Below are 15,363 nucleotides of genomic sequence, written 5' to 3' on the forward strand. Positions count from 1 at the left end.
TTGACTTTATTTGCCCCCTAACTATGCTGCATAGCATTGGATAAAAGTGATAGCGGTTAGCTTCTTTGGGTAGTTCCCTGTCTCACAGATCACTCTGTGTGATTAGCTGGTTTTTCTGCAGCATCATTTATAAACTGAAAAAAGAACCATTCTATTTATAATTGCCTAAGAATTCTATGTCATGAATTGATGTGAACTTTATCATACACTTCTTCTGGATTTATGATGTTAAATTTTATCAGCTACTATATTCTGCATTTATGGAGTAATCACTTCATTCTTTTTCATTCAGTCTGTTAATGCCATGCATTATACTGATCTGCTAATATTTCCAGTTTAAAAAGCCTTGAACTCATAGACTATGACCTTCATCATGGTGTATTATCTGTTAAATACTTTGCTAATTTATTTTCCTAATGCTTTGTTTAAGATTTTGACCTTGAAAATCCATAACAGACTGACCTGTAATTTGAATTTTTCATCCTTTGCTTTTCAGAGTTTGGTTATCAACATTATACTGTCTCTGTGAAGTAAATCAGAAATAGCTTCCTCTTCTCTTTTCTAGAAAAATCTCCAGGAATAGGCACTAACTTCTTTCCAGAACATTTCACATAATCTACCAGTGAGAAAGTGCACATGGTGTGAGATTATTTACTACATCTCTATTTGTTTAAAACATTCTAGGACTATTTGAGGTGTTGAAATCTTCTTGTGTCACTTTTATCTGGTTTTCTAAGAATTTGGTCAATTTGTCAAACCTTTTCATATGTATTACCATAAAATAATTTGTTATATCATCTGAAAATAACACTAAAAAAAGACACATGGTAGATTTTTTGGTATCTGCATACACCAACAAATAATTTTCTGCGGATACAATACCAAACAGTCAGGTGGTGGCACCTAGAAGCCAACGTAGGACTGCAGCCCATTTTTATTTGCCATTAAGACTCATAAGGAGTGGTGCCTGCGTGGCTCAGTTGGTTAAGCATCTGACTTTGGCTCAGGTCATGATCCCATGGTTCATGAGTTTGAGCCCTGTGTCGGGCTCTGTGCTGACAGCTCAGAGCCTGGAGCCTGCTTCAGATTCTGTGTCTCCCTCTCTCTCTTCCCCTTCCCTGCTCTCTCTCTCTCTCAAAAAAAAAAAAATAAATAAAAACATTTTAAAAATTTTTAAAAAGACTCATAAGGAAAGGAAAATACATTTAGTTCGGACCCTTTTCTGTGAACCAGCCAGAAATGGACAGACACGCAAGTCTCTAGAAAATGGTATGAAATGCTGCTTTACCAGACAGCAGCTGTTAAAGACCTCATCTTTAACAAAGTGTGCTTGTGTAAGATAAGCCACTTATTCTTTTCCATTTCTAAATCGATGAATCATACCCCAAGGGGAATTCTGACACAGAATGTTCTAAGAGAGGGGAAGCAAGATTTGCTTCAAAAAGAGAATCCAGACTTCACATGTGTCTATCACATATCTGTCAGCCCTCTGCTCTCAGTTTGCTTTGTGCAGACATTGCAGAGAACAGGGATCTAGACTTTGCTAGATCCGTGTCCATGTGCAAGATAACTTCCGTGTCCATGTGCAAGGAGGAAAGGGTGTCCCAGAATGCCTAAAACTTTGATAGTCCATAGTTCTGTCTGAGATACATCCAACTATGATTGGCTGGAATAAATTACTCCTTATCCTGGTTTAATGAAATTCAAACATCTCTCCCTAGGGTGAAACAACATGTTGCTAGATGAGGGCACCTGGGAGCTGCCAGGACATTAAGCAGAGGAAAATGCATGTATCATGGGTGAGAAATGCCTGGTCTACTTCAGACTCCAAGTGCAGGGAACAGCCAGAGGTCCAGGTACCAAAGAACACCCAGGAATTTCTGAGCAGATACAGGGAACTTACAACTGCCATTACTGTGTGGAAACAGCACTTGGGGTTTCTGGGAGCACAATCTCCCTTCTATTCATACCCTTCCCACCCAACCTCCCTTGGCCCAGCCATGGGTAAGGGCATTGGGAGAATGGGCCATGTGAACACATGAGGTCTGGTGGGAAGAGCACCATGGTTGGCTGGGGATGTAAGCCAATCCCATCACCTCCACACAGGCTATGACAGTCCCATAAGAACTGACCTGTGACATCCAGGTGGAAAGACACCTTCTGGCCCCCGGCCTCACAGCTGTACTCCCCAGCATCCACCTTCCCCGCCTGCTGCACCACCAGCTTCCTGCTGCAGCCCTTGGCCTCCATGTGCACTCTGGAGCTGGCACTCAGTTTCTTCCCATCCTTGTACCATGTCACCTCCGTCTTGTCCTGAGCCACCTCGCAGCTCAGCGTGGCACTGGCCCCTGCCTTGGCCTGCACCTCACTGCATGCTGGCTGCCCCTTAGCAAACATGGCCGAGCGCTCTGGGGAAAAAGAGGCATGCACAGGTTCAGAGACACAGAGCTGTCACCAGCCTAGGTCACAGGAATGAAAGCCTCATGGTTCAGTAAATTTTCTACTTGGAGCAAATGCCATCACATGCCCAGAAGAGTGCTGGAGTGTGTTTGTAAACATAAGCCTCCTGTCCTACAGCCCAAGTGTACATTTGGATGTGTCCTGACTCAAGAGCAATTTCTAAGGCTGGTGCAAGGTGGCAGAGGCTGTTCCATCACCTGTCTCTGCTAGTTCATGGTCCTTCCCAGGTGACAGCCAGCCCTTGTGGGCAGATGGGGTTGTTCACTCCTATATCCCCAGCACATGGTGTGTCCACCACAGACTACCTTACCACAGTGTAACTCCCATATTAATGCACTAATTCATTTGCACAGTCCAGTGGAGTTTGGTGTGACTGTCCCCACAGAACCAAAACAACAACAAACAGAAAACATCTATCTCCCCACTCACTACTAACCATGCCCAAAAGTAACCATTATCTTGACCTCCGCCACCATCAATTACTTTTGCCTGGACTTTGATTTCACAGGAATGCATGATCCATTGGGTGTTCTTTGGGTCTGTCTTCCTCCCCTTGACAGAATGTGAGATCTACCCATGCTGCTGCATGCATGGATAGTTTTCTACTGTATGAACACCTCAGCTTGTGTTTGCTTTACCTCTTGTGATTCATCTGGGCTATTTCCCATTTGGGGATATGATGAGTAAAGCTGCCTTGAACAGTCTTGTATGTCTCTTTGGGGACAAACAGAACTGCTAGTACATACATATGGCTAAATTTGGCTTTAATAGATATTTCCAAAGAGTGTTCAATAATGATTGTGACAACTTACTCTACCATTGACAGTGTGTGATAATTCAGATTCTCCACATCCTTACCAACACTTGAGATCATCGTTTTTTAAAAAATTGTGTATATCCCATTAAACTCAAGTATGTACATGCAGGAAGGATCTCAGGGATTCCATGCTCTGAGCCCACCAGAGTCAGACTACCCTGAACAAAACTACAAGGTGGTCCCAAGTCAACATGGTCCTTGAATGAGCCAAAGTTTGATTGTCCTCTCCCTGCCTATCACAGGAAAGAGCAACCCTCTTTCTGGAATAAGATAGCATCATCCATATAACAAGTTTTCTCATGCAATATCTGACAGTCAATCGAAGCATTGCTGATGTGCCACAGACAGGAGTAAATAGAAAACTAAACAAGAAAAAAGTACAATATCAGATGATTGATTATTATGTTTTTTCAGACTGGGATACAGCCATGATTAATACAGTTTTAAAATGAAATTTAAAAAAAAAAAGGTCAAACATGAAAAATTTACTACAGAGTCTGGAATCTATAAGAAATTAAAAAATGGAAGTTATATCACTTGAAAATAGTAAACACACTATAAGTGAGTTGGACAGCACATTAGATATAGCAGAATACAATATTAGAAAATTGGAAGGCAGGTAAACAACATACCCAGAATAAAGCAGAGAGAGAAAAATAATTAGAAGGCAGAGAGAAAGATGCAACAAGATATGTGGGGAAACATAAAAAGGTCAAATAAAATATAACGAGAGTTCTGACAAAGGAGAGAGATAGGACAGAATAGAGAAAGGCCAAGGATAGCCTGTGGTTGATGAGGACATAAACCCACACACTCAAGGTGATCTACAGCCTCAACTGGTATGAATACAAAGAAAACCACATCCAGGTTCATCAAAGTAAAACTTCTGAAGGCCAAAAACAATATCTTAAAAGCAACAGGAGAAAAGAAAGAAAAGAAAAGAAAACCCTTGAGAGAATATAACAGATCTGACAGTTGATGTTCTAAGAGAAAATATGGAACCTAGAAGACAATGGAATGATATCTTTAAAATGTGAAAATATATAAAATTGACTCTTAACAACACAAGGGTTAAGGGTGCCAACCCACCATGCAGTAAAAAAAAAAAATTCATGTATAACTTTTACTTCCCTAAAATGTAACTACTAGTAGCCTACTGTTGACTGGAAGCCTCACGGATGATATAATCAATTAACACACACTTTGTATCATATGTGTATTATAGACTACACTCTAACAACGAAATAAGCTACAGAGAAATGTTATTAAGAAGAGAAAACACATTTACATACTGTACTGTATTTATAGAAAAAATCCGCATATAAGTGGACCTGTGGAGTGTAAACCCATGCTGATCAAGAGTCCACTGTATTTACATATGTAACTTGATACCCAGAGAAAATAGGCCTCAGAATTGAAGACAAAATAAATACTTTTTCAAATAAGCAAAAAAAGAAATTAAAGTACCAGAATACCTACCAAAATAAGTATGCATGATAAAAGTTTTTCAAGCAGAAAAAGTAAATAAATAATCTCAGAATATTGGGCCCAAACCCTGGCTCTTAGGTTTTCTGGCTGTGTGAATATCAGCAAGTTATAGAATTTTCTTAGTTCATATTACAATGAGAATATTCAGAATTCCTCCTCTGAGGTTGTTGTAATGTTTGCACAAGTGAAAAGACAAGAAGCATTCATAAAATGCTGCCATGGGTATATAATTAATAACTGCTAGCTATATGAAAGCATGATGACAAAATAGACCATTAGATGTCACCTGTGCACACCCCAATCCTTTTTTTTTTTCAATGTTTATTTATTTTTGGGACAGAGAGAGACAGAGCATGAATGGGGGAGGGTCAGAGAGAGAGGGAGACACAGAATCAGAAACAGGCTCCAGGCTCTGAGCCGTCAGCCCAGAGCCTGACGCGGGGCTCGAACTCACGGACCGCGAGATCGTGACCTGGCTGAAGTCGGTCGCTTAGCCGACTGCGCCACCCAGGCACCCCCACCCCAATCCTTAACAACTAGCTTAAGGAGCATAAGACAGACGTCAAGGAACTCACCAATGACATCCAGGTGGAAGGAGACCTTCTCCCCCGCAGCCTCACAGCTGTACTCCCCCGCATCCGCCTTTGCCGTCTGCTGCACCACCAGCCTCCTGCTGCAGCCCTTGGCCTCCACACGCACTCTGGAGCTTGCACTCAGCTTCTTCCCGTCCTTGTACCATGTCACCTCCGTCTTGTCCTGGGCCACCTCACAGCTCAGTGTGGCACTGGCCCCCGCCTTGGTCTGTACCTCACTGTGTGTTGTCTGTCCCTTGGCAAACACCAATACAGGTTCTGGGGATAAGAATGGACAATTAAATGTCTAGAACTGAATAAGGGCCCACCTTCTGGGTCTCAAAACCAGGATTCCTTGGGCACAAGCCTGCCTTGCTCCTGGATCCCTCCACACAGAGGATTCCATACTCAGGAGATGCATAAAGCAAAGAACAGGTTGTTTCTCAGAATCTGAAGGCTCCAGGTCAAATAATTTCCAGGTCAGTATGTGTCATGTTACAGGATTAGGCATTTACCATTTGTGATACCATAATTATCCTAACAAATGGAGGCATATCTTGTCACTTGTACATCAAAGCACAGGTATTTTCAGGGAGAATTTCTTGTGCACTGTCACCAAGAGTGGGTAATGCCCAAGGCACAAGAACACACACACAATGACTTCTAATGCAATCTGTAACTTCTAGCAAGCCAATCACCATTCCTATAATCAAACCCCTGTCCTTGAGACTGGATGTGGTTTTTATTAACTTACTTCTTTTGCTTCACATCACATTACTTCTAGGACCCACTTGTTCACTCTAGACTAAATTTTCTTCCTTTTGACATATATCCATCAGCATTTTTTTCCAGCAAGGTTTTGTGATGGTAAATTCTCTCCATTTGCTTCCTTAAAATATTTCTATTTCATTCTGAATTTTGAATGATAGTTTGGCTGGATACAGAATTCCAGTTGACAGTATCTTCCCCAGTACATTGAAGGTGATCCCTTCTTTGTGCTCTTCATTGCTGTTGACAAATCTGCAGGAAGGATAACTGTCTTCCCATTAATCTTTATTTTTCTGTGGTTCACTGTGATGTGTCTATCTGTGGACTTATGTTCCCTACATTCCTCATGATCACTTGTAAATCCTGAAGTTTAGGATTCACATCTTCAATCAGTGCTAAAAATTACCTACGTGATTTCTTTATTTCTTCTTCCTCATTCTCTCCAGTCTCTCCTAAAAGTCCTTTTAGACACATGTGTGGCCTTCTGCTTCTCTTCCCCACATCTGTCATTATCTCATTTTTTTAAATCTCTGCTTCATTCTGAGTAACTTCCCCAAATCTATCTTCCAATTCAGTGATTTTTCTTCAGCTATGTCTAATTTGCTACTTATCGCTCCACTAAATTGTTTATCATAAATGTGTTTCCCATTCAAGAAGCTTCCCAAATGTGCTTCCCATTCATTTGGTTCTTTTTTGAATCTGCCTATTCTTTTTCTTACTATTTTACTTTTTTCTTACATTTTCAAGTCTCCCATATAACTCATTTTAAGTATGCTTATTTCAATACTCTTTCAGATAGTTGTTCTATTATCTGAGGTCCCCAGGTGGTCTAATCCTGATCTTTACTGTGACTTCCAACTCTCTTCTATGTAGGATTATTCCTCCGGTGCTTAGATGAATTTTATTGTGAGTGCATCTAGCATGGTTTCCTTAGCCAGTAGTATTAAGTGTGGCCTCGGTGGTGAGGTAACCCACCCACCTGGGCCAAGGCAGAAAGACAAGTGCCCTATAATCTCCCTGAGCTCAAGGCATATTGCTTTATTGGTCCATCTTTTCTTTAATGATGTGGTTTTACAACGTTTCCATCCTTGTATGCTGTTTTTTGTTCCACTTCCTTTTTGCTCCCACCGCCTATTTGCAAGCTGGTGGTGTAAGTCAGATGCAGATCCCTGGGACCCAAAGTCCCCCACAGCAATGGTGCACCAACTCATCACCCATTGCTTTAGTTTCTTAGTGCCTCTTCCTTTCTAGAACCTGGAAATGTTCCTTTTTCGTCTTGCCAGTCCAGATATTAACTTAACTTGACTTTATTACATTCTGTCCCACATTTTAAGATGTCTATGATGGGAGAGTTTTCACATTACAGAAGTCCACAGTACCGCTGGAACCCCAAATCCAGATGGGGTGTTTATAAGTCTACCTTTCCACATGAGATTATTCAATTTCATGCACTAGGGACTTTCTGCTTCAGGAATGCCTATTTTCTCAACAGAAGTCAGTGGAACTCTTGGTTTTTGGCCTGCACATCAAAGCATTGGTATTTTCAGGGAGAATTCTTTACATGCTATCACCAAGAATGGGCACTATCCTTGAGTTACAAGATTTTTAATTGGATTTCTAATATTTTTTTAAAATTCAAATAGCCAAAGTAAAAATGGTTCTATTTTTATGCCTTAAATATATTTTTCATGGAGAAAAAGATAAGGCATCCAGGTTGCTGAATTTCACCTACCTGTCCTCGGTGACCTGATACCACCTAGGACAGGTGTCTGGATGGAAGGCAGTGATGATGATCCAAAAATCTATGCAGTGACTGGCAGGGGCTGTGGTCAGCCTCAATATTCTTTGGTTCTCCTCCCACCCCAAGCCCCTCCCTACATGGTCTCATGTCCCCCAGTGTCCCAGGGGGAGGTCCCATCATCATCCACTCCTTCCACACCACTTCTTCCCCCAGTCCCTCCCACCACAAACATGCCAACAAATCCTGAATCTCCAACCCCAGACCAGTGTCAACTGAGTACCATGCCCAGATAGCTGACCACCCCTGGACATCCCAGGCTAGCATGTCACCTGCTTCTTCCAGCAAATATGCTCCTGTCTACCTGCCATGTCTCATATGGTGACCCCTAGATCTATGTATTCACACATGGGTTTAAGATTCATCTATGTCTCCTGCTTCTCAGCCCACACCCACATGAGCACGAATTCATGCACTCATCATCCCTCTCTGTCCCCTCAACCACAGCCTCTGTTTGACTTGGACATCTCCAGAAGCAAAACCTCTGCAGTAAGATGTCCTTGGGGACCAGATGGGTTAAGTGGAGTCTGCATGCTTCTTGTGGATGCCATGCCCACCTGAGCTTCTGCCACATCTTCCCTCCAGCCAACAGCTTTGCTTTTGGAATCATGGTCTCTCTATCATTTCTCCACCCGTGAGGCTACCACCAGATGAGTCCTCACAAACACTACCATGCGAAAGCAGAGAACACCTAACCACACAGCCAATTGTCACCTTTATCCATAACCAGCTGAACACACAACTTTCATACTGTACAGTGAGGCACCTCATGTTCATTTTGTGGCCCCAGACTCAGCTGCATCCCCAAGGTGGGGTTGCACCAGGTCTCTGTTATTTCTGACATTCACCTCATAGGAGTCCTCACAGACTAATCTTAAAGAAAACTGTGTCTCTTTGATATGCATGTCATGAAATCATTCCTGATCACACTGTGTGTGTGTGTGTGTGTGTGTGTGTCTATGTGTATATATGTGGGGGTATGCATGTACGGTTGTATGTGCACATATATGTTTGTGCATGTCTTTGTACATGTGTTTAAACGTGTGTATGTTGTTGTATGTGTTTAAATGTGCATGTATGAGGACGCCTGGGTGGCTCAGTTGGTTAAGCATCTGACCTCGGCTCAGGTCATGATCTCATGGTTTGTGGGTTCAAGTCCCACATCAGGCTCTGTGCTGACAGCTCAGAGCCTGGAGCCTGCTTTTGGACTCTGTGTCTCTCTCTCTCTCTGCACTTTCCCCACTTTGTCTCTCTCTCTCTCAAAAATAAGCAAACTTTAAAAATATGCATGTATGTATGTGTGTATGTGTCATGTATGTATGTTTGTGTGTATATATGTTTGTGAGTGTGTATGTGCATTGAAATTTATGTGAATATATGTCTATGCATGTGTGTATGTGTGTTGTGAGCATGTATATGTGTTTATGTACATGGGTATATGTATGTCTATGCATGTGTGTATGGATGAGCATGTATGTGTTTAAATGTGCATGCATGTGTATGTGTGTGTGTTTGAGATGGCCTGCCACTATCTGTGCCCAGGAAGAAGCACATGTGGGAGCCCTCCATGATTACTCTGACCCCACAGCTGAGCCCACACCATGAGGCCCCCAGCTACAGTGTTTTGCCTTCAAAATTCACCTGAATGAGTTATAAATATCCCTGAAAGGATGCTTAGGATTTTTCCCACACTAGAAATGCCAAAGTTTGGGTCCATCTACATAGTTACAGAAAATTAAAACCCATATTTTTACAAAAACACCTGCACTTGGTTCCAGTTCTGGGCATAAACACTCCACCCTGTTTCAGTCACCAAATGCAGCCACAGGGCCATGGAGCAGCCATATGAAGATTCTCCAAGTAAGCAGCAGCAGGCAGATTGGGGAGAAAAAACAGAATTCAAAGTCCACCAAACCAGAAGTGAGTCTACCTTTCCCCCCTTGCCTGCACTCAAGGCAGCTCAACATCCAGAAGCAGGTCCCCATCCCTCTCCCAAAACTTAGGGAAGAGAACCCCAAGTGCTGAGAGAGAATGGAAGATACCCCATTTTTTCTCCATGCTCTCATGCCCCAGCCCATGAAGATTAGAGACCCCTAGAACACTGAGGGTATAGAATATAGTATTCCTATGCAACTGAAGGAGTACATTGATCTTTCTCTTTTCTATCATTCTGCCACTGGACACCGGTGCAGGTGGGACCATTAAAAGTATCACAATAACATGCCTAGAGCTCCAGCTTCCCAACTAAAGAACTAAAAAAGAAGACAGAAGATCTGGAACAGGTGGTTGTCCAGAAATGCCAGGGATCACCATTGAGTCACATTTGATTGAATATGACCCCAAAAACCAAACCAAAAATTTTGAACTCTGAACTGGGCAGAGGCCACTGTCCAGAGCCACACCTACCACTAGGTGGGCAATTCAGGACAGATTCAAATGGCACTGCAAAGTCTCTGTAAAGAAAACAATCTACGGGGAGTTGGCAGGAACCCATAGCCTGAACTCAACAAGGCCTATTTCCAGCTTTACTAAGATCAACATCCCTCATTAAATGTAAGACTCAGGGTTTCAAAACATACCATTCAGTATATACGGGATGCCATCCAAAACAGCCCCCTGAAAAACCAGGAAGCTCTCAGTTCACATGCATAGGAGAGGACTATTAACAGATACCAATGTCAAAATGACACAGATGCTGGAAATATCTGACAAAGATTTTCAAGCAACTATTACAAAAATGCTCCAACAAATGAAAGCAAATACTCTTGAAAGAAATGGAAAGACAGAAACTCTCAACAAAGAAAAACAAGATATAAAAACCCAAATGGACCTTTTACAAGTGGGGAAATAAAATAATTGAAATAACTCACTGAATGGGCTCAGTAGCAGAATCCAGACAACAGAAGACTTACTGAACTTGAAGATAAATCAATGGAAATTATTCCATCTAAACAAGAGCAAGAAAGGGAGTTTTTAGATAGAGCCTCAGGGATCTATGGGATGAAACCAAAAGGACTGAAATTCATCTCATCAGTCCTGGAAAGAGAGGAGTAAAGGTCAGAAAAATATTTTCAAGAAACAGTAGTTCAAACCTTTTCAAATTTGGTAAAAGACATTAACCAGATTATGAGAGCCCAGTAAATCTCAGACAGAATAAATCCAAAGAAATCCACACCTAGACACGCCATTTCAGAGCCACTGAAAATTAAAAGACAAAGACTCTTGAAAGCAGGCAGAGAATACAAACCCATGATTTGTAGGGGAACAGCTTGAGTGACCATGAATTTTTCTCATCGAAAATTAGTGCTGAAAGAAAGAACCATCAGCCCAGAATTCTGTATCTAGCAAAAATATCCTTCAGGAATGAGGATAAAATAAAGACATTCTGTATGAAGGGAAGTTAAGAAAACTCACTGTCAGCCAATCGCCTCTACAAGAATTACTAAGGGAAATGACATTGTAGGAAGATTTAGAGCATCAGGAATTAAGGAAGACCAACACACATGGTAAGTATTTGGGTGTTATGGACTATGAACTGTCTTCCCTCCCATGATCCATTTGTTGAAGTCCTAACCCCCAATTTTGGCATTAGGACCCTTAAGGAGTTAATTATGGTTAAAAGAGTTCATAAGGGTGAGACCCTAAAACAATAGGACTGGCACCTTTATAAGAGAGAGATACCAGAGATCTCTCTTGCTCTCCATAAACCCACAGAAACCAGGCCAGAAAAGGAGGCCTCACCAGTACATGGCCAAGCTGGCACCTTGATCTTGGGCTTCTAGCTTCCAGAACTATGAGAAAATAAATTTATGTTGTATACACCACACAATCTGTGGTGTGCGTGTGTGCGTGTGTGTGTGTGTGTGTGTGTGTGTGTATTTTTAAGTAGGCTTCAGGCCCAGCACAGAGCCCAATGTAGGACTTGAACTCATGACCTTGATATCAAGAACCAGACCCTTAAGCAACTGAACCACCCAGGCTTTCCCTGTGGCCTTTTGTTATGGAAGCCTGAGTTGACTAATACACTGGTGAAACAAAATAGACTATTCTTCTTCCATTGAAATCTTTGGAATATATTTGATCATTGAAATCAAGAATTACCACATTGTCTGATGAGGTTTTCAATGGTAGACATAGTGCATAAAACAACTAATAACATAATGGTGTGAGAGTAAAAGGACCTACAAATTGATAAAAGTTCTACATCCCAATTGAAGTAGTAAAATAATGATTCTAAGGAGTTGAATATGTTTAACACAATCCCTAGGGTGACCACACAAAAATATACATAGAACCACAACAGACAAATTAAAATGGAATACTAAAAACATGCCAAATGACCCAAAAATGCAGTAAATGTGAAAAAAGGGAAAAACAGAAAAAATAGAAGCAAATAATAAAATAGTAGACCAAAACATACCAATTATTTCATTAAATGGATATAGTGTAAACACACTGATTACAAGATAGAAATTGTCAGAATTGATTTTTTAAAATGTACCAACTTTATGTTAGCTACAAGAAACCCACTTCAAATATGTATAGGTAAAAATAAAAGAATTTTAAAAATATACACAGTGCAAGCAGTAATCAAAACAAAACTGGAATATTTATATTAATATCATATTAAAATTAATTTATATTAATATTATTATATTAAAATTAAAATAAAGTAAACCTTTGAGCCAAGAAAATTACCAGAGATATTATAAAGATTAAAGAGTTACATTTACAAAGAATGCATAACAATACTAAGTGAGTAAGCCCCTGACAACAGAGCTTCAACACATGCAAAGTAAAAACTGACAGAACTGAAAGTAAAATAGAAAGCCCACACGTATAGCTGAAGTTTTCAACACTCTTCACACAACAATTGATTGAACTAGTAGACAGAAGATCATCAGGGGTATAGAAGAATCAAACCATCAACCAGCATGACCTAACTCATATTTGTAAGGCATTCCACCCAACAGCAACAGAATATACCTTCCCTTCAACTATACATGGAACATTTACCAACATAGGCCATAGTAGTTCAGAAAAGAAATTTCTAAAACATTTTTTAAATTGAAGTAATACAAAGTATGTATGTATGTATGTATGTATGTATGACCAAAATGGAATTAGACTGGAAGTCAATAACAGAAAGATAAGAGCATGCTTCTGAAAAATATAGAAGTCAAAGAATTCTCAAAGGAAATTAGTAAATATTTTAAAGTGAACAACAATGAAAATCAACATATCAAAATTTGTAGGATACATTTAAAGCAATGCTTAGTGAAATTTTAACACTATTAAATATTTTTAATAGAAAAGAAAAAATTCAATCAGTAATCTATACTTCCACCTTAAGAAATTAGAAGCAAATAAACCAAGAGCAAGCAGAAAGAAAAGTAATAAAGATAAGAACAGAAATCAGTTAGATTGAAAAAATAGAGAAAATCAATGAAAACCATATCTGGTTCTTTGAAAAGATCAGTAAAATTGATAAATCTCTAACAAGACTAGTAAAGAAAAAAGAGAAAAGACCTAAACTAACAATGTCAGGAATGGAACAGAACATCTCCCAGACCCTGCTGGCATTAAAAGTATAATAAGAAAACATTATAAGCAACTCTATGCACATAAATTAAACAAATTTGATGAGACAAAACAATTCCTCAAAAACCACAAACTACTAAAACTTGCCCAAGAGGAAATAGGTAACTTGAACAGTTTCATCACTATAAATAAAATGTTTTCAAAATTTAAATCTTCTAAAGAAACAAATTTCTAGGTTAGGAAGACTTCACTGACTTTATCAGGGAAATAACTAAAAAAACAAAAATAAAGAAGGAAGAGAAGGGGCGCCTGTGTGGCTCAGTTGGTTAAGCATCTGACTTCGGCTCAGGTCATGATCTCACGGTTCGTGGGTTCAAGCCCCGTGTCGGGCTCTGTGCTGACAGTTCGGAGCCTGCTTCGTATTCTGTGTCTCCCTCTCTCTCTGTCCCTCCCCCACTTGCCCTTTCTCTCTCTCTCTTTCTCTCTCAAAATAAAAAAAATTAAAAATTAAAAAAAGAAGGAAGAGAAATCACATTGATTCTACACAATCTCTCACAGAAAACAGATGAGAAGATAACTCTTTCCAACCTATTTTGTGAGGCCAGCATTACTCTGGGGACAAAACCAGACAAAGACAGTATTAAGAATACTACAAGCCAGAATTCCTTAAGAAAATAAATATAAGAATACTCAACCAAACAGCATCACATTGAATCAGAAACAGGTAAAAAGAATAACAAACCACAATCAAGTAGCCTTAATCCCAGGATTACAATGATGGTTAAATATTTTTAAATCACTCAAAGAGATGTCAGCAAAAATGGCAAAATAACTTTTTAAAAATTGCATAAACCTTGCAAAATTGTTGCAGTCAACTTTTTTAGTGTTCTGGAAATTAACGGAAGGCTTGCAGCAATCTAGGAGGCATGTACTCAAGGAAAACAGCTGAATCTCAGTAAGAACATCAAGATTTGTGGTGTTTTAACATACCCAATCCTCATACTCTCCTCCCTAACTCTGAGGTAGCCTGGAAAACCAATAGTCCACAATCACAGGGAACACTGGCACTTGGAACCCACATGAGGGAGTAGAATGAGACAAGAGCTCTTTCACAGCCCATTCCCAGGGAATTATTATTATTTGACCTATTGGTGGTTCACTGGAAAACTCCACTCACAAGCCTGTCTGTCTGTCTGTCTATCTGTATGTCTTCATTCCTTCTTTCCTTATTATTCAAACCTAAACAGAAGGCCATCCCATGCAAACAGCCTTTTCCCCATTGGCATTTGTTGAAAACAATCACACGCACTACTGATCATGGCTGCTCGAAGTGGGGTCAAAGTCAGGCAGAGAAGAGGCTAACTAATCAGCTTACAAGGAAAAGCTGAAGAATGAAATGTCCATAGAGGGCTTTGGAAAGCTCTGGCACATCCCTGGGCATCTAGAAGTCCACATATATATATGTATACTCAGGAAACACTTGAGTAGGCCCTAAAGTCACACATCAGGCTAACCTTGAGGCTGTAAAGCATAAAGTAAAGACAAGTGTAAATTCAGAAACTGCCTTGCTGAGTGGCATATGCATGTAACAACATAATGGCCTTTGGCAAGAACTGGGAGACCTCTTGGTTACTAGCATCTAAGGAAATCACTACAAAACCATTAGCTGACCAATAAACTAACCAATCAGAGACTTCAGTGGTTCACACAGCACAAAAATGCATACTTCACAGAAGTCATTCAGAAAAGTCACTGGACACACAAACAACAGCAACAATAACAAAAAGCAACAACAACAACCTGGGGGAGGGGTTGGAGAATCTGAACTCAAGTTCCCATGTTATATTATTTAACATTCCACCTATCAACAAAGAATGACATGGCATGCAAAGAAGCATGGCCTGTTACAGGAAAGGAAG

The 15,363-nt window shown here is 40.3% G+C and overlaps 1 protein-coding gene across 39 annotated transcripts in view; it reads right to left on the reverse strand.

The window, feature by feature from the left end:
• Window positions 1–15,363, reverse strand: part of OBSCN (obscurin, cytoskeletal calmodulin and titin-interacting RhoGEF) — a 165,270-nt gene that overhangs the window by 129,443 nt on the left and 20,464 nt on the right. For all 39 annotated transcript variants that reach the window (XM_043584471.1, XM_043584462.1, XM_043584420.1 and 36 more), the window contains 2 exons: window positions 5,341–5,616; window positions 2,133–2,408 (listed from right to left, as the gene is read on the reverse strand). In XM_043584471.1, the coding sequence (XP_043440406.1) occupies window positions 2,133–2,408; window positions 5,341–5,616 (552 nt within the window). The remainder of the gene's footprint in view (window positions 1–2,132; window positions 2,409–5,340; window positions 5,617–15,363) is intronic.

The sequence above is a fragment of the Prionailurus bengalensis genome, chromosome A1, assembly GCF_016509475.1.
Source record: "Prionailurus bengalensis isolate Pbe53 chromosome A1, Fcat_Pben_1.1_paternal_pri, whole genome shotgun sequence".
In the NCBI taxonomy this organism is placed as follows: Eukaryota; Metazoa; Chordata; class Mammalia; order Carnivora; family Felidae; genus Prionailurus; species Prionailurus bengalensis.